Source organism: Lissotriton helveticus, chromosome 2_1 (assembly GCF_964261635.1).
Source record: "Lissotriton helveticus chromosome 2_1, aLisHel1.1, whole genome shotgun sequence".
Taxonomy (NCBI): Eukaryota; Metazoa; Chordata; class Amphibia; order Caudata; family Salamandridae; genus Lissotriton; species Lissotriton helveticus.
The window spans coordinates 1655166876-1655186837 of record NC_136059.1 but is presented as its reverse complement, the minus strand read 5'-3'; the positions used below and the strand labels follow the sequence as shown (position 1 = coordinate 1655186837).

The window sequence follows — 19962 nt, the reverse complement described above, 5'->3', positions numbered from 1 at the left end:
CCTATCTCCCAGCTATCACTCCACTCACCAACATTCTATTACACCATTCACTCTCAGCCTTCCAGACACCAGCTCAGAAATACAGGGAATGAGAACTTTCCACAAAACAATATGTGTGAGGCTGAAGCTTGACAGTCTCATAACCATAGAAGTAGTATAGCATGTCCAGTTTGACAAAACCTTTAGAAGGGATTATGGTGTGGGTTCATTTTATGGCAGGACTTGCACCATCTTTCAAAGTAGATTCCTTGTCCCCTGCTGGATGGACAGCATAGTGAACTAGAAGTGTGGAGGTGAGGTGGAAAGTAGTGGCAGGTCTTTCAGTCACTGATATTTAACATGTTAACACAAGCACAGTTCCCGTGACTCTGCACCTATAGTATGCCCCTTCATCAAAGACTAAACGGGTCTACCCATGAAAATGCAAAATAAACTCCTGTAGCAGTTGTGAATTGATGGTTGTCAGGTGTGGACGCTGACGTATTGACAATAGGGAAATTCTATCGCTGACCACAACATACACACTGAAACTTCTTTACCTGTGTCTGAAACTTTTTTGGGGGGGCAAGGCGTTGAGTAGTCAGTAGGTGGAAGACTAGATGGTTACATTTTAAGAAGAAAAAAAAAACGGGAGCGGTTTCAAGGAAATAAACAGCGTAATTGTTCCTCTTAGTCTTAACCTGTCACTAATGCCTGAGGATCTGTGCATTCTGCAAAGTGTCTGTGGTTTGCTCTATCAGTATACAGCAAACCCGCAGTAGCCCTGCGAATTTTTAGGCAGTATACATGCATATAGCATATGCACGTGTTATAAAACCTAAGACAAGGCAAATTAGATTAAGATAATTTAGGTCTTATGGACATCCGTAAGGCACTGGTGGCGGAGCACGCAACACAATCACTGAAGGCACCCCGAGACCCCCCCACAGACCAACTCCATGCAGTGGTAGGAGTACTTTACGTTAGTGGAGGGCAAATTGAACGCAGCTCTTTCCCCCCCAAGGATGAATGGGTTCCTCATGGGAGGCAATACTAATATCATGTGAACATATACCGGCGAACACGGAAGGCACCTGGCCAGGCAAGGTCTGACTTAACTAGGCGAGGACTCTGGCTCGCGCGCGTAAGAGAGAAAGCGTGTGGCGTGTGATTTGCTCCCCGTTACCCCCACCTCCCTCACTCTCTTTATCCTTCTTTCTCTCTCCCGCCTCACCCTCTCCCTTCCTTCCTCCCTTCTCTTCATTATCCCCAATGTCCTCTGAAATGTACATGCATAAGCAACCACCCTAGCTCATATAAGCCCCAAAGCTCATAGTACAGTTGGGTTAGTTGAGCTCACATGGTTTGTGTTTAATGTGAATTGTCTGGTGTGACAGCATAGCGGTAAGATGAACATAGAAGTCAGTTGTTTTTATTTGCGGATTACAGAATGGACAATATACGTAGACCTGTATAGGAGATCAGATATGGTTATCTTTATTTTAATGACACCAACATCCAGAGTAGCCTGGTTCGCCACCAAGTGTCAAATGTGTAAATGTCACTGTACTGTTGTATAATAAAACTGGCAGATTGTATTATGTATAAACCTGTGAAAACACCAATAAAGACGATTTATAAAAATAAAAAAATAAAAAAAAGATACTTTAGGTCTTGATTGCAATTCCTTTTTTTCTTGCCAGGAAAATGGCATTGAGGCAAATTTTTCACCTCACCCGTCCCGAAGTCAGACCATAGATTGGGAAAACCTTCCTGCAGCCGTAAGCCCAGCAGAAGGTGAGTGCTTTTGAGTTCGCTTTTAGTCTTAAATCTTGTGTGAGATGTCTACCCATTGGATTGTGCTTGTTGTGTGTGCTCTTCTTCAGCAATATATACCATTTAACAGAAAATGTGTAGGCAAAGGCATGGCACATGGGAATGCAACAATGCTCCTAAAACATCCTACAAAACAATGTCAAAACTGGTATTCATTCATTTTTTTGTCTCTGATTCGTGAATTTACAAGACTGAGTTGTGTTGGCCATTGAGTGAATGTTATTTTACAGACTTCGAACAGAAATGGTGAGTTTTCATGCAGTTATTTATTTTTATTGAGGTTCCAATATATGTTTTACTTTGTCTGCCACAAACAATGATTTTTTTGCAGTGCCCAGATAGGCATTTGTCCGAAAACTGCCTGTTTTTTGTTGATGAACATTTGGATACCAAAAACACACTAGAGACTAGTGTATTGAATGTTTGAATGAATGAATGAATAAGTGAGTGGGAAGGTTTTGCAGCGAGAACATTGTTTATTTTCAAATATTGTACGTTTTTGTGGAAGTCCCCCACCCATAAAACTAATGAAAAAGTAAAATATAATATGAAAAAAGTCAAGTTTACCTGACAGAATGACCAAAATAGAGCTAGACCCATATGCAAGCACTGACTCACAGTAAACACACTACGGATTCACTTATATCAATGTCTAACATAATGAAAAAAAAGTCCAGGAGATTCCAGTAATCCAACCTGTGCTACAATGTTGCAACAATCATTCCCCCTAAAACTCAGTGGAACTTTGATACTTATCCCCGATTGCTAGTGATTGTTCATCTACCAAAGCCATCTCAGATCAAAAAATGCGTTTGGAAAATTGCAGTTTCTCCTGAATATTTTTTTGGGGTAGGTCATGTGCATTCCCTTGGAAGACTAGCTCTTTCATCCCAAGAGACAAATTTACCAGAGTCTTTGCTTAATCCCCAACAAGCACAGTCCATGAACGCATATTTCCTCCGAGGGGACCATCATCTTGAATCCCTCGAACGAGCCACATGAAAACTGTGGTCCCATTCATTAAGCAATGGTCACTATTTCCTGAACTAGAAAGTGAAGTGTCATTCCCTATTGTAACATGATGGGATCAAACGTTCACCTTACATTTGGCCCACAGTAAGCTGATTGGCATTTTACAGTGTTCTGTAACAGAATCTTGACCTCTTCGACAACCCCAGTGGCCGATTGCACTCTATAAACTACACTGAAGCAAAAGCAACTTTGATCCACCTGTGTGCTTAGGAAACCCGTGAGCACCGTTGAAACCCCTATGGATACCAACCAGGAATCCAGCAACCAAAAACCATGCAAAGAGAACTGAAGTTCATCCAGAGAAATACACTAGTGTCAAATATGCTCCACACTAAAGGCAACTATAAACTGATGTCCATCCAGAAGCAACTAATATCCTCCCAGAGGGAACTTTTTTTAAACTCCTGCTGTGCTACCTACCACTCCTCCAAACCACAGTACATTCCATTCATGGGTGGCTCATTCCTAAAAACAAAAACACCATATCAGGCACAGAGGCCACACTTTTAACTGTGCAAACCCTGCTTCACAATAGTATGAAGGATTGGCACTCTACTGTCTGTAAGGTAGCTAGATTATTTCCAGGTAATCCATCACCCTTCTAAATTCATAATATCCACAACCCTTTTCCTATAATTCAGGGGGACACCTTTCAGGTTATCATGCCCAAGTCTTCCCAATGCCCAATATTTGTAGTCACAAACCCCCTCATTGTGCTCAGTCAAGTTAGTTAATCTCCATGCTATCCTGCAATTGCACATTATAAAGCAGATATCTCTACTTTATAATGCCTATTCCAATCTAAAATGGCACGCATGCCAAAGCAAATGGCATTAAATTGGCAAACACAGTCACACGGCCCATCATGGACTCCCCATATACACAATAATTCTGCATCTTCCACCTCAGTAGGGAGGACATGAACAGGTGCAGGGTTGCCATAACATATGTATGTATTGGTATTTATATAGCCCGAACCTAGCTGTGAAGTAGTGCAACGTTGCACATTACATGAGAGTTAGGAGATGATCGTAGATCTTGTACAGCAAGTGGTGATTACTCAAATACAATTGACACAGGCATGACTAGTCATTTGAAAGTCTTTGCATATGTACTCAATTCTGTATGTTGTCTGATCCTGGCGCCATCTCTAAACCCAAAATCATATTAGTCTGGGAAAACCACTTAATCTTCCTATTCCTTAATAATATGATTTTGGATTTAGCGATGACGCCAGGATCAGACAACATATAGAATTGAGTTCATATGCAAAGAATTTCAAATGACATCTGGTAGTGGTATAAAAACTGACTATAAATTCCTAAGACAAACTATTTGTGGAATAATGTATTCTTATTAGAATTTTAACTTTTCAACTAAATAGCTAGATTTTTTGTTATTCTATGCTAGGATGAGAGGCGAGGATCATGGGTTGTATATCAAAATAGCAATCATACAAATATTACCCCACACATATATGAACTTCAAAATATTGACTTGCACTATATCATTAAGGTAAGAATAGTTAGCAACGTATAGATTTATTGTTCTAATTGATTGAGTAATCAATATTTTGGAGTTGATGTATGTGCAGGGTGATATTTAAACTTTTATGTTTTTTTACCACACCATATTGCTTGTTCAAATATTTACTCACCACCAAGGACGCTACAGCCACAAACGTTTGAAATATAACATTTTAAACACAGAGTTTCAGGAACAATTAGCAAAACGCATATCTTCCAGACTACCTCCAAATAGGAATTCCCTAAAAGTCATCACTCCTAATGTGTGTGCGAGTCAACACCCAGTCCCTACAACACCAATCTAGCCCGTTTGAAATGGAGCAGACGTTTTACGGAATGAAATCAGTTTCTTAGATTCCCTAGCCTCAATTCCCATGTGACTTCTTCATCTGTCTTCAGATATGTTACCACACATAACCTAGGGTTATCCAGGAAAGATAGGTAAAAGACAAAGCAAGTTTTGGTCTTTGTCTTCTTGGCGGTAGTGAAGTGTACCACCCCGCCCCCCATCTGCATTAAATATTTTGCCAAACAAATTGAAGGCATGCACATCTGAGACTCTCAAGAAGGATGTGTCAGTCAGAACATTACAGTTATTAGATTAGCTAATAGTTCCTTCCTTGAAAGTTCATTGTTAGTTCTTTTCAAGATCGTTCTAAGAATCAAGTACACTTCCCAAACACATTCGTTTCTGGTTTCTTGGGGTTAAACATATGCCCGCCTTTCAACAACTCACAGACCATTGGGGGTCAGTAGCTACTCCCCCTCCCATAGCTCCTCGTACTGCCAAACGTCCCATCCAAATAGCTGACTTGAAGGAATTAAAGGTCCTGTATGCAATAGCAAATGGATCCCTTCCATCTTCAAGTGGCAGTTGATATCTTTTAGGCTTATGACGGCATTAAAACCATCAACTATCTTTTCCACAAGGAAACAACTTACCAAAAACTCCTCCAGTGCAAACGTCTGCTTCCTTAGGCACTGTGTCCGGAACCTCAATCTCTAAAAGGATGCATTCTTCCTTGGAGAAAACTATAGGCTTAGAACTCCTTTCTGGTACTGGAGTGTCGTGAAACGTTATATGGAACCCTGTAACTCTCACTCGCCTCCCCATAACGTTATGTGAGAAAACAAGATTATTCTTACCTGTAAATCTGCCATTGTTGTTTCCTGAGAAGAAGCATGGAGAGCTGCAGCCCTGGTTTGCTGTTCCTCTCGACCAACTCTTCTGGTCTGGTCACTGGTTGCCCTGTAAGACTATACATCAAAAGGGGATGGATCACTTGTACCTGTAGCCAGGGTCCTTTGTGTACTATCCGTCAGTACCTTACATGGTACTTGGAGAACCCTCATTCACGTGTACAGGTCGTTTGGCGGTTTATCTTGATTCTCCGCCTTTGTTTAACAAAGTGATAGCATCATCATAGGGGTCTCTTTTTATGCTTCCTCCACCTGGAGGGAACCACTGGTTTTTGCAGTAGTGATCAGAAATAGTTAGTGTAAAAAGTGCTTGAGTGAGGTGGGGTGTTAAAACATCATCCTCATACTACATAAGAAGTAATATTTGTATTCTTTCTAGTGTATGGGGTGATTATTAAAAGAGGTGTTGTGCAGGAAGGACTGATTATGAGTCCGCTACGCTGTGAATGTCCAGATCTGTGGTCGACATGTTTCAGCCCTTTCGTCGCCCCTAGTGGGTCATAGGGCTTTCTTCAGGACCTTAAAAAAGTGTGAATTGGGTGTTGGCCCAATTGTTGGTGACCTCAGAGTTAATACTCTAGAGTAAAGGTCGATAGTACCTTGAGAAGTCCCGACTCGGGCTTCAACGGGTTTACTGACAGCACCAAGCCTGCTCTTCGGTAGGTTTCACACAACTTGTGCTGGCGCTGACGTCAGGGTCCCGGGTGCCCTGTAAGACTATCAGGCTGATTTGATCTGCCCCTTTGAAAACCTTGGGCCTACAATTCTTGCAAAGGGACACCTGGGCCTTATCTAGCATTGAGGAGCTTTCCAAGCTCTTTTTAAACAAGTTTGAGTTATTGGCATTGTAAATGACAATGCCTTTTATTTATATTTTGGTTTATAAAAACATAGATAATAGGCATTGTCATTTACAATGCCTATAGCTTAAACTCGCGTAAATGCGAGATCTATTGCATTTCAAATGCTTGTTGTGAAAAGGTGCTAGCTTCATTGGTTTATAGGGGCAGATTATTGCAGTACCTCTGCACGGTCAAACAATATTAGCAATATATTTACATACCTTAAAATGGAGGGACTGATTTAAAAAGCTATTTGTGCACCTAAGTGACACACAGATGCACATACTGCAGTATTTAAGAGTAGAAATTCAACTTTGTGAGTAACAAAATGCGAATTTACACTGATAAATGTGTGAGTTCCGTAATGGAAACTGTGACGATGCTGGCCTCAGCGACTACTAATTTTATAGTGTTGGGAGATCTGAATCTCCATTTTAATGATCCCACAGATCTAATAGCCCGAGACCTTCAAGGGGACTTGAAAGCATGTGAGTTGCCCTTAATTAATGCAGGATCCACGCATGAGAAGGGTCAGCTACTAGACCCAATGTTTTCTAATATCCCTCGTCTTCGGACCAGGTCAGCACTTCCCCTTCCGTGGTCTGACCACTTTTTGGTCTCAGCTGAATGGCAAATTGAGCTCTCCCCTACACCTGCCCAAAAGGTTTTTCTGGTGGACAGAGCTTGGTCCAGATTATCGATCAATGACTGGACCTTCAAACTGGTAAGATCAATTCCTCCTCCCGAATCAGACCCAATTAAAGGAGATGCGAACCTCAACCATTGGTTGACTGCCTCACTTGATGCCCTCATTCCTAATAAGAGAGTGCAAAAGAGGGAGAAAAGAATCGGTTCGGCCCCCTGGTATACTGTCGAGCTTTGACTGCTTAAAAAAGGATGTAAAAAACTAGAGAGGGAGTGGAGAAAGAAATTTGAGGCTAATAAGCAAGAGGAATATCGTGCGGCTATGAGGGGTTACAAAACCGCCCTCCGGCTGGCAAAAGCCCAATTTTTTGAGGAACGCAGAAGATTGGCCTCAAATTCATCTAGGGAAACTTTCAAAGTGGTGCAAGAACTCCTGAAAGTTCCCGAGCCTGTAGCTACACAGGACAAACAAAAGTGTAAGGAGTTGGCTGACTTCTTTCACATAAAAATAGAAAAAATACTGAGCTCTCTGCCTCAGATTATTCAACCTCAACAAACTCTTGAACAGAACTCTCTAATTCAACCTCGGGAGTTACTTTCCTCTCTAGATACTTTCGGCCCAGTTTCAGAGGCTGAAGTATTGAAAGTCCTTAAATCCATGAAAAGCGGCTCCCCTATGGATCCGGTTCCTATGACCTTCTTAAAACAGGTAGCAACTTCTATAGTGGCTCCTTTCACTGATCTGATGAACGCTTCCTTCTCTCAGGGCTTGGTGCCACCAAGCTGGAAAACAGCTGTGGTTAAGGCACTTTTAAAAAAAACTAATCTGGACACGGCGGAATTGGCAAATTTTAGGCCCATATCTCTTCTGCCAGGCCTCGGCAAAATTGCTGAGAGACTAGCGAATCATCAATTGTCAGGCTTTTTGGAGTCGAACGGATTGCTCCGGGAATCGCATACAGGTTTCCGTCCAGGCCAGGGCACTGACACCGCCCTCCTGGCAGTCGTTGAAGAATCTCGACGCATCATGGATTCAGGAGGCTCAGTGGCAGTGATCCTCCTGGACCTGAGTGCTGCGTTTGACACCGTTAATCATCAGGTTCTGATTCGGCGACTGTCAGGGGTGGGTGTGGCAGGGGCCGCTTTGAGGTGGCTTAAGTCATTTCTTGACGGCCGTGCCTATCAGGTGTGGGAAGGCAGCAGTCGGACTTCATCGATCTCCCTCCAGTGGGGGGTGCCACAGGGCTCCTCCCTTAGCCCGACATTGTTTAATGTATACATGGCCCCACTGGAGGAGGTGGTGACCCCCTACAACATCAAGATCATCAGCTACGCTGATGATACTCAGTTAGTGGTCGCCCTCTCCCAACTAGTAGAGAATCCCGATTTGCTGCACTCATGCCTGTCGGAAGTTCATACCTGGATGGACCAATCAGCGCTTAAGCTGAATGGCTCTAAGACTGAGATAATGCTGCTAGGGAATAAAGCTCCCTTACTCCCTTTGACCAGCTGGCCTAGTTGTATGGGCGATCTCCCCAGCATGAAAGAAAAGATTAAGAGCTTGGGGGTCTGGTTGGAAAATGATCTTTCTTTCAGGACCCAAGCCAAAAAAACGGCAGGAGTTTGCTTCGCCCTGTTGCGTTCAGCTCGAAAAATCTTCCCTCTTATTCCTTTTTCTTCTAGGAAGCTGTTGATTCAGGGGCTGATAACATCACGACTTGACTATAGTAATGCCCTTTTTCTGGGTGCCCCTGAATCTACTTTTAGCAAACTTCAGCAGGTCCAGAACGCGGCGGCTAGACTGCTCATGGGCACTCCCAGAACTGAGTCAGCTAGACCTGCCCTAAAGGCATTGCATTGGCTCCCAGTTCGGGAAAGGCTAAAATTTAAGGCACTATGTATAGCTCACAAAATTCTGCAAGGGACAGGACCCCCTATTTTGAGAAGTTTAGTAGTGCCATACAAAGCGAATAAAACGCTGCGTTCTGATCAAAAACATCTCCTCCTAGTCCCCAGAGTAAAGAGGGCACGCACGGGCGGGAAAAGATTCTCGGTGAACGTTGCGAAGCTTTGGAATTCACTACCTTTAAAACTGCGTGCTGAGACCTGCACTTTGCGCTTTTGCAAATGTCTGAAAACTCATCTGTTCCCTGTCTGAGTGCACCCTACTGTTGGTTTTTATTCTGTTGCTGTCCTATTAAGCGCTGGGATGCCCTAGGGTAACTGTGCGCTATATAAATTTTTAAATAATAATAATAATAATAAATGTATTTATTCACACATAAAATTACACTAGGATTAGTGGCAGACATACCGAGGCCTGTAGAAGGGACAATATGTACCTATTTGTTCACTGTTAGTTAAGATTGTAGTATATGATATGATGCATAAGATCTAAACCTTAAAATGAGATGGATGTTCCAATATAAGTGCTCTTTGTACGTACAGCAATTTTAAGTACCAATAAAAAGACAAAAAAATGATGTATTAAAGCTCTATACACCAGCTAACAGTGCCTTCACTTTGCTTTAGAACGTTGCAGGAGATTTTACACAGTTTACAACACAATTGGCCAGTCCCTGTATCAATGTAACAAAGTAAACAAGCTGCAGCCATGCCACCAGCAACCAGCCATGACAAGACTGAGCCCCTGATCCCCTCCCACACAGGTGTAATGCCCACCCCTGTCGCCCGCTCCCACAACAAGAACACCCCTCAACTCCCATCGCCTACAGTACACGATGAGAGGAGGGTGTCACCAGGGAACTCGCACGTGGCGGGAGCACAGTATAGGGCTGCACCCACGACGAGGGCTCCGTAATAAGAGGGCACAGACATACAAGTGTGTGACATCAACGGAGACAACACTGTAATAGTGTGGGGCCCTAGGCCCACATGGTGGAAGAACTGCGACACACACACCAGAGGTATCGTGGGTTAGTGAGCCACGAGCACGTGCGCTCGGCTCCTTTTATTGACTGATGTCACGTGCCTCGTGACATCAGTGGTGGGTGGGTGTTTAGTGTAGGCTTACATCGTTAACCCTTAACAGTGTCAGCTATGACACTACATTCCTCCCAAACTTTAATAAAAATTAAGGAAAGGCAAAAAGTCCGAGCCTGTGGGAGGAAGTACATAAATATACAGTAATTACAAATTTACAGTGAGTCTCTTCAGCTGCTTGCTTGATGACGGTGATGGAAATTGCTGCTGAGACCTTATTTCTTCTTGGCTCGACGTCTGGGTTCTCGGTGGGCGTGTTCTTCTTTGCTTGCGTCGTGGACGTGTGGTGGTCAGTCCACGGAGATCTTGCTTTTGAGGATGACGTCAACCAGGATGACCAGAAGTTAGACTTGGATGGGGTTGTCTTCAGCTGGTCCGTCGGTTTCTTCACTGTAGGCAGCTTGGCTTCACTTTTCAAAGGGGGGGGTGTTCGAAGGACATTCTTCTCACTAGGACGCCCCTCTCGCGGGTGTTCTCCTGCCACGAGATATCACCGGAGGCCCTTTTACCAGGTTTCCACTGGGCCAGGTATTATTCCACAGCGTTGCTCCAACTCCACAGTCTGCGTGTGAATGGAGGAGTCGATGGGATACTACCTCACAAAGTCCGTAGCTCCACCTGAAGGGTAGTTGTTGACTCTTGCCTTTGCGCACAAGTTCCTCATCTTCCCGGGACATGCAGGTTAGACGGCGATGGACTCATCTCTCGTGTTGGGACCCTCTGCCACCGGTGTCCCTGAGGCCTTTGCCCCTTGGATCTCCACGGGCTGGTGTGGATTGGTCAGTTCTCCTTGTTCAGGACATCTGAGCTCCCTCAGCTTCCAGACTGCCGCTCAATCCCAAAGGTGGGTGTTGCCAATGGTCCGGCCTGTGCTCTCCTACCGTCCACGGGTCGTCGGGGTCTTGTGAATAGGTGCCCGTTCTGTTCTTGGTGCTATCAGTGTTCTCCAGGACGTGCGGGTCACTGTACACGATGTTGTAGTGTGTCACCTCTTCTTCTTCTTGTAGGTGTGTGGACTTGTTACACCTCTCTTCACCTTTTCCAGAAGTTGTTGATGATGGCGTCATGCCACATGACTTCTTCTTCAGTTCTCTTCTTCATGGCATCGTGCCACTCTTCTCCTTTTCACGACACAGTGCGGTCACCTTTCTTCCTTTGTCTTGCTGACCAGGCTTCTTCAAAGCAGCGTGCACTCCGCCTGTTTCCATCTGGTCTTGTCCTGTCTTTAGGACACTGTCTTCTCTCCACTCTTCGGTGACTGGACCGGTCATTACGATCTTCTCTCTTGTCTTCGATTACTTCTAGTTACTCTTGGTTTTGGGTCCGTCTCTCCGGGTCTTCTGATCTCTCGGTTTACGGACGTCTTCTGGCAGGACATCTTCATCCTGACTTGGCAGAATTTCTTCGCTGCGCCTTTATGGCTGGCCAGCATTCCGGCAACCTCTTGGCAGGTCGGCTTTTGTTTGGGCGTCCCTCTGGCTTGTCGGATCTTCCTTTTCTTCTTGGGTGATCTTCTTTGCTACCAGATGGGGTGGACAGCTTGCTCTTCGTGAGTCTTCTTGCTATCCGCGACCGTTGGGATCGCTATTGGTTCTGCTGCAGTGCTTTTAGCGTTGGCGCAGTTTCTCCTGCGCTCTTCGTGTGCTCTGCTTTTCTGGAGGGTTAGCTTCACCTCTCCCTGGACCTTCTCCGGTGGATGCACTTCTCGTGCTCGCTTCCGGTGAGGCTCTTTAGCTTCTTGGGGCGTTGACCTTGCTTGGTTGTTTCGCCTCCTTTTGGCTGCGGGGTAACTTTGTGTTACTCTTCCGGTGCACGTCAGTGTGCAGTGTAGTGGCAAGTTCTTGCTTCACTTGGTACCGTCGTGATACATCTTCAGTGTAGCTTTGTTCCTTGCGGTTCATTTGATTCTTTGGCGTTGTTGCTTTTCCACTTGCGTGTCGCACTTTTCTTCTTCACACTTGGGTACTTGCCTCGCACGTCTTCTGGTGCTTTGGGTGTGGCTTCCTTACTTTCAGGCGCTGTCTTGTACTGTCCGCGTCCGGGGTACACTTGCGCTCTTCCAGTTGGTTGCCTGTGAAACTTGCTGCTTGCGGTAGACGTCTTGACTCTTCCTCTCCGTCCAGCGTGAGGGTGTCTTCTGCGATTGCGGTGATCACCTGTGGCCACAGGCGTCACTTCTGCAGTGGTGATGGGTCTCCGTCTTGATCCGCGTTGCTGCAGGCTTGCTCTTCCTGTAGGCTGTCCCTTGTGCTGTCTTGTGCTTGTTTGTTTCTTGTGGCTTCTTTTGGGGTGCAATACCACCTAGTGACCACTAGATGGCATTGTGGGCTGGATTCCCTTCAGCAACAGCTTGGCTCCTTTTGGTGGCTTTCCTTCCCATGTTGTTTGGGCTTGCTGAATTTGCCTTGGCCATGGAGTGTGCAGGGGGAGGAGGCTGGAGGTACTGCTGGCTGCAGGTAAGTTCTTTCCTTCTTTTAAAAAATGTTTTTTTTTTGAAAACATGGGCCAGTGGGGCACAAGAGTCATTGAGGTGCGATGGGGGTTTTTTCGGCTGAGGCTGCATTACTTGTGTCCCATGTGGGTTTGCCCTGTGTCCCGGGAATGTCTACCCAGGGACTGCAATGTCTCTCGTTGTCCTCCACCCACGGCAGGGTCCTTGCTCTGTGATGCGCGGGGATTTATCTGTGTGCTTTGGCTTGGGGCACTTGTGGTGATCGCGGGTGGGCTCCGCGTCAGTGTGTCACCGCCCGGCAGCTTTCCACACGCTGCGGGTGTTTTCTTTCACCCCGCCGCCTATGGGACAGTGCTTTACAATGTTAGCGCCCAGCAGCTCCTCACATGCTGCGGGCGCTTCCTTGCCACTTCCAGTCCCCTTCTCCCTTCCGCCGCAGCTTCACTCTGCTCTCGTGCTGCGCGCGGGGGGTTGCTGATAGAGTTGCTCCCGGCCGTGGCGCTTTCAAAGGTGGGGCAAAGTTAGTGAACACAGCGGGTAGGCTCCGCTTACTTCTCTTTGGCATCATTCACCCTCGCCGCGGCCGCTTCTTATCGCACATGCGGCGCGGCGGGGGACGGCAGATGCTGTTGGCTGGCCGCGGGTGGGCTCCGCTGGCCTTGCTGTAATCCTTGTTCGTGGGTGGTAAGTCACCTCAGGCAGGCCGCGGGTGGGCTCCGCTGGCGCTGCATTCATTAACTGTCTTTCACCCTCGCCGCCGCTCCTCGCTTCACACGCGGCGCGGCGGGGGACAGCAGACGCTGCAGGCAGGCCGCGGGTGGGCTCCGCTGGCGCTGCTTTATTGAAAGTTTGTTTTGGCAAGGCGCCATGTCATGCGGGTGGGCTCCGCTTCTGTGCGATTGATGAGGGGGGGCGCTTCTGGCATCCGCGACCCCTCCGGCCCATTCACATCACCCGGGCTCACCTCAGGCCTACGGGCCTTTTCTCCTTCCGCGGCCGTGGCGAGTGGGCTCCGCCCGGTCAGCACTCCGCTCCGGCGGGGGTCACTGCTGCGGCCGACTCGGGTGGGCTCCGATCGGTCCGCTTGGGCACAGTTGCGGCCGGTGCGCTTTTCCTTTATCTCGGACGGGGCACGGCACACGCCCCACGGGCCTCTCGGCGGCCGGCGCCGTCTCACCAGGAGGTGCCCTTCACACGGGCAGCACTCTCCTCCCTTCATGCAGTGGCTGCGTCGCGTGGAGTTCGAACCACTCCCTCGTCGCCATTGTAATAGTGTGGGGCCCTAGGCCCACATGGTGGAAGAACTGCGACACACACACCAGAGGTATCGTGGGTTAGTGAGCCACGAGCACGTGCGCTCGGCTCCTTTTATTGACTGATGTCACGTGCCTCGTGACATCAGTGGTGGGTGGGTGTTTAGTGTAGGCTTACATCGTTAACCCTTAACAGTGTCAGCTATGACACTACAAACACAAGCCCTAAAAACAAGAGGAAGGCTCAGAAATAACAAGGAGCAGCCTACTGTCAAACTGCATATTCTAAGCTCTACCGCATAATACATGCGCTGCTGCCCTCGGCTCTCCAGTAAAGCTGGAAATCTCTACCCTTCTCATAGCCATTCCATGAGAGGGGGGACCTGACAAACTTCGACTATCCCATTAATCCTGCGGGCAGTGCCTGTCCTTCCAACAGGTTGTAAAGAAGGGATGGCGGCTGTCCAGAGCTAAGCAAAACCTAAAATAAAAGGAAAGAGACACGCACAGAAAATACACACGCACAGTAACACAGGACACACAGTAACACAGCACACACAGACATTCGCATAGAGAAACTTACAGAAACCCACTAGCGCAGTTACAGAATCATATGCGCGCACGTGCACATACAAACACACACACAAACATGCACAGAAAACACAGACAAACAGAAACATAGTACACACATGCACATACAGACATTTGTATAGTGAAACTACCAGAAACTGTGGCACCGATAGGCTTACATGCGCGCACACCACACACAGAGCCACTCACAGACAAGCACATATAGGCATTCAGTTACACACACATATATGCATATAATCTTACATAGACACACAAGGACATACAGTCAATACTGAGGTGAAAATCTCTTGAACACAACCGATTTATCACAAGTACAGTAGCCTTACAATAGACTTTATAAAGTGTTTCTGACTGTGCCCGAGCCCACTTGACATCTCCTAACACCAGCCCACGTGAGAACCTTACAGACTCTGTCTGAGATCCCCTGCATAGAAGGTGCCAAAACATTGGCGAGAGGGGGGAGGGGGGCGGCGGCGAAGGAGGGGGCATGCAGATTTACTTCAGACTTTAATCTGGACCAGACCCGTCCCCACACGCTTGATTCACAGTTCGGGGGGCACTCTTCTGTGGCAAATGATCCACGCTTAATTTGGCAGCGATGAAGTGGGCTGGTGGCTTAAAAACGCTCATCAACTTGTAATTGTTGCTGTTTTAAATAATGAACATTAAGGGACGCTGGGGTTCATAAAAGTGCAATTATTTACGCATTTTTTCTTAATTTCCCCCCTTTTCATCTGTCGGTCCTTCTGGCAACATAAGATTTTCGCTCAGATGCAGAAGGATTTGTGGCGCTTGCCTACCTGTTGGATGCGAAATGTATTAAGCTCCATGGAAATGGGACATGGACGCTGGGACAGGAAGCCATGGACGCTGGGACGGGGAGGTAGGGACACTGGGGCGGGAAGACACGGACACTGGGGCGGGAAGACACGGACACTGGGGCGGGAAGACACGGACACTGGGGCGGGTAGACACGGACACTGGGGCGGGAAGACACGGACACTGGGGCAGGAAGAAACACGGACACTGGGGCAGGAAGAAACACGGACACTGGGGCAGGAAGAAACACACTGGGGCAGGAAGACACAGACACGAGTGCAGGAAGACACAGGCACTGCACGAATGAGGAAAAAAAGTGCTCACATGCTTTTTCATAGAGCAATGTCTGCCTAAAGAGGGAGGCGTGTAGGAGCAAACTGCAAGCAGCGCTAGAGGGAAAGGTAGTTTTATTTAGGGGGCGGGGTCCAAGGGTTATTTTTACTGGTATATTTTTTTGACTATGTTACGGAACCCCGATCAGAGCCACATTTAGTGTAGAGTTCAAAGGTGAACTTTACTCTGACTTCCATAACTCGAAAGCACTGCGGGACTAGACTTCGTTCTAGAGAGTTGGTTAGTTTAGTACGCGGGTCGTCTTTGAAACCCAAGAAAAAGATACCCCAGTAGTGAAGAGCAGCCCCTACCTTTTAGCATAAGAGGCGAGACCCAGTACTCCTTACGAAGCGCTCTCCCTCAGCATCCTTTAGCCGCCGACGGTTGTCTTCCCTTGTCCTGAACACATCCAGGTAGCCCCAGCCCGCCTTCCCCTCCCGAGCGCACCGCACGATTACCCCAGCGAGAGTCCTGTGCTTGCAAAGTCCGTCTCATCGAGTCTCCTCCGAGAGCAGATCTTGAGCTCGGCACTATGCCCGATGCAAAGAGCAGGTGAGAAGGAGCCTTGCGCCGCCCGCTGCCCTTCTCCACCACGCCATGGGGATGAGTGAGTAAAAACGAAACCGAAACTTACAAGGCGCGCGTCATAAGCTGTCTACGGTAGAAGCTCACACGCGCGACCAAATCCCAAGGCGCGCATCGTAATCTGACTCTGCCATGCTGTCTCAATGCTGCGCGTGGCCATCTCTTGTCTGCACTCGTTGTCGGCTGAGCCGACGACTATAGTTCTCGCAGTGGGAACGCGCTTTGTGCGCTTTTCGCAGGCTCGACCTAAAAAGATTCACTAAATAAACAGCCCTGTGCCACTGGTCCTGCCTCGGAGCCTACCTGTTCTTCTAGCTTTGGATCCTTATTAATGAGAATCGATCAGTGTCGGTGATTATGCACTTTATATTCCTTAAAAGGGAGATGTTCTTTTAGTCCATCGTGAAAGCACTTCAGAATCTAGAGTTCCATTCTTTATAAATCACTGCCAGTTCTAATTTTACTGCTGGGGGTTCTGACTTTTCTGAAAGCTTATTATGATATTCTACTTTTTATGGCCTTTAGAGAATCTTCCCACTAATGTGAATATCTTGGTGTCTATTTCAAGGGGATTATCCACCTTGCCCTCCAGTGAAGGTCGAAGGTCCTCGGCTCTTATCCTTCCTCCCTCCTCCTTGTCTAAATGGTTGCGCAAACATGTGCACATATACTGGCCCACTGTGTCAGAGGCAGTACCTTCCAAAGGTAGGCAGCTCATCTGGCTTAACCGTTACTTCACCTTCATTCCAATTTCCCTTCCGCCACCCAGGACCTTTCTCTATCTAAACATGGTCCCAACAATACAGCCCCCAGGCAGGAGATACGTGCCTCTGTTCAAACCTTATGCACTTCGTGCAACCTTCCCCCCTCTCCGCTCCTACTCTTTCCAGCTTCTGTCCTCTGTCCTCAGCCCTCACATGCCCTTGCCCTTTGTTCCCCACCCTGTTTTTCTGTGAACCTTAGACAGACTTCCTTTCGTCTCTATGGTTGTCTCTTCCCTTATCCTCACTCCCTCTCGTCCCCTACCCCCCACTACTTTCTCTCGCCTTTCACTCCTCCCCTAATTGTATTGCTGATTGTCTTATTTAATGTTTACTTGTTGATTCTCTTCTAGTATATTGTTGAACCACATTGTTGCACTTCCTGTCGTCTCTCCTATTGTCTCCTACCGCACCATCCCTCTATTTATGTCTCTCCCTCCCTCCTCTCTCAATGTTTTGAGACTGAACTATTTTGTCTGATGCCCGATGGAGCTACTTGGTTTAGCTATAGGGGAGATGGGCCTTGGACTCCCTCCTTGGTCGTCACCTACCCAGTCGGTCTTTAGGCAGACTTCTTTTCGTCTCTCCTTATTGTCTCTTCCCTAGGTCCTATCCTCTCTCCCCTGAATCTCTCCCCTTGCCTGCTACTCTGCCTACCCCCTGTCCTTTGTGCCCTTTGACTAAGCACTCCTTCTCCCCTTGTTGGGGAATGATCCAATATTTATACTCTGGAATCTCAGCAAACCTGCTGAGTGAGTTCACTGCGCCAAGGGAGCCACTCACACTTGAGGTATGGTATGGCACCCCTTGCCAAAGCACTCCCTCTCCCCTTTTTGGGGAAGGATCCAGTATGTAGACCTTGGAGTCTCAGAGACCTCTCTGAGAGAGTCCACTGCGTAAAGGGAGCCTCTCGAAATAGAGATAGGAAAGGGATTTCACTTCCCTGGGATCACAGCTTACTGGACTTTGTACATTGCCTTGACTCGTCTACCGGTTTGTGTCCCTGTCACCCTTCCCCTCTTCTCCCCATGTTGTGACTCTCACCCCCCCCTCCCTTCCTCTTTCCCGCCTTCATTATCTGTCTATTTCCCCTACTCCAACCGCCCCTGAATCTCTCACCTTGCCTTCTTTTCCCCTTACGTATTTGTGCTTATTGTTTATCTCAACCTTACTATGTTGCCATGCTCTAAGAACTATGTAACCTTTGTAACGATGTAACCTGTAACTATGATCTGATGCTCATGTAAAGCGCTCTGATACCTCCGGGTCTAGCCAGCGCTATATAAAACTTTTAAAATAAATAAATTAATTAATTAAAGTCCCCTGAATTACAATCATCTGGGGCGCATACTTCCTTTTTGCCTTTGTTTGCTGGATCTGCCCTTTGCCTTCATGAGCTGCAACTAACTGGATCTCTTCTCCCCTCTCTGAGCACTTCATAAAAAGCTTTTTTAATTGTTTGACGAAAAGCTTTAGGACAGCCGAGATGGCCCCTGTGAAACCATTCCCCAAGTATAGATAGTATACTCCAATTTCTCCATAATTATGCACTGGCTCTCACTGTGCATCTCTGTGATATAGTTAGGCCCACAGAACCTCAAACCTGATAATTTCTATTCTTGGGGGTCGGGTTTATATTAGGGGCGTGTTAAATTTGCTGAAGTGTAATCATACAAAATTTCAAGAAAACTATGTGTAGTGTGTATAATTATGTGAAATGCAAATCCATCCTTCAGCGCCGTATTTTTGCGAGAAATTAGTCCTTGCAACAGTTTTTCACATGGGGATGCATTCTGCTCTAAAAAAAAAGAAGAGCAAAACCCCACTATTGCCACAAACAGAAGTTTGTGTTCCTATTTTTGTGTTGTTTCCATGCTAAAAACACTATAATTGTGCCACCAACTGTGGTATAATAACGCAACGTGGCATCATTTTGGCAATTTCACTTCACAATTGAAATTCCTAAAATTAGGCTTGCATAATTTTAATTTCGTCCAGGCCTATGTTATATATCTTCAGTTACTAATGAAGAGAAGCTTTAGCTATTTAATTTAGTCTGCTCAAACATGCGTTTTAGGCCTTGCCTGAGAAAGCACATGCGCTGTTGCTTGCAAGACATTTTGTTAAGTGACATTGGGCTTAAAGCTCACCCATTGCTTACTATTAGTTCGTTTTATTGTCACTCTATTTTTCTTGCTTCTCCTATTGTGCTTTCTTAATGTCCTCTTCTTGCATTTGCCCCTCCCTTGAGCATGTAGTTGTGTCCTTTCACTGCTCAGGTTTCGAGGAGCTACTTTTTAGGTGTCGGCCGCGCGAAGGCAGCGCATGCGCTGCTCTGCCATGAGAGGCCTTTTGGAATCGATACAATTTCAAGGTGCACGCGGGGAGACAAACAAGACAGAAGATGTGCACGCGGGTATTGGTCCCTTTACTGGCGGCGTGATTCTCTGTGGACTTTTTTTTTGCGCCGCCAATAAAGGCAGTCTCTGCGTGCACATCATCTGTCCGTCCCATGACGGGCCGCGCTTGTTCTTCTCAGCTGTCATTGCGTGCAGGAAGGGATAAGAGACGTGAGTGTCAGTTGTATGGAGATAACCATCTCTCTAACTTCCTGGGCACAGATGGGCGATAGCTGACAGTAATGTGATGACGTGGGACTGAGCCATGAATAAATCAGCACTTTGCAGCTTCTCTTTCATTGAAGGTAGCAAGTGCATTGACGGTATTTGTTTGTCTTTTGTTAGCTTTCTCCGCCTTTTTCTTGGCGCCGCTGTTGTTTGGTTCATCCACATCCATTTGGAACGGGTTTTTGATGTAAGAGAATAAGTTGGAAATGTGACTTCACGTTTTACAGAAGAGCTTATTTTCCTGACTTCGTCTCTTCCCTGATTCTGTCTGTGCATTTAATGTACAGCGGCTTCAAAGGACATGTTCTAGAGAGGATGATCAGTCACCTAAACAGAGCTGCACAGGCTTTTGTTTAGAGGCTTTCTCTTCCTTTTATGTGACAACCAACAGGGGACACTCTTTGTCATGGAACAGGCACTGTGGCTCCATGCTCAAGTGAGTTTTCAGCGACTGGGAGCAGTGTGATGCAACAGTGGA

General features: G+C 46.7%; 1 protein-coding gene across 2 annotated transcripts in view; it reads left to right on the top strand.

Annotated features, from left to right (window-relative positions):
* Window positions 1–19962, top strand: part of GSTCD (glutathione S-transferase C-terminal domain containing) — a 943165-nt gene that overhangs the window by 286557 nt on the left and 636646 nt on the right. For both annotated transcript variants that reach the window (XM_078676616.1, XM_078676615.1), the window contains exon 5: window positions 1683–1776. In XM_078676616.1, the coding sequence (XP_078532742.1) occupies window positions 1683–1776 (94 nt within the window). The remainder of the gene's footprint in view (window positions 1–1682; window positions 1777–19962) is intronic.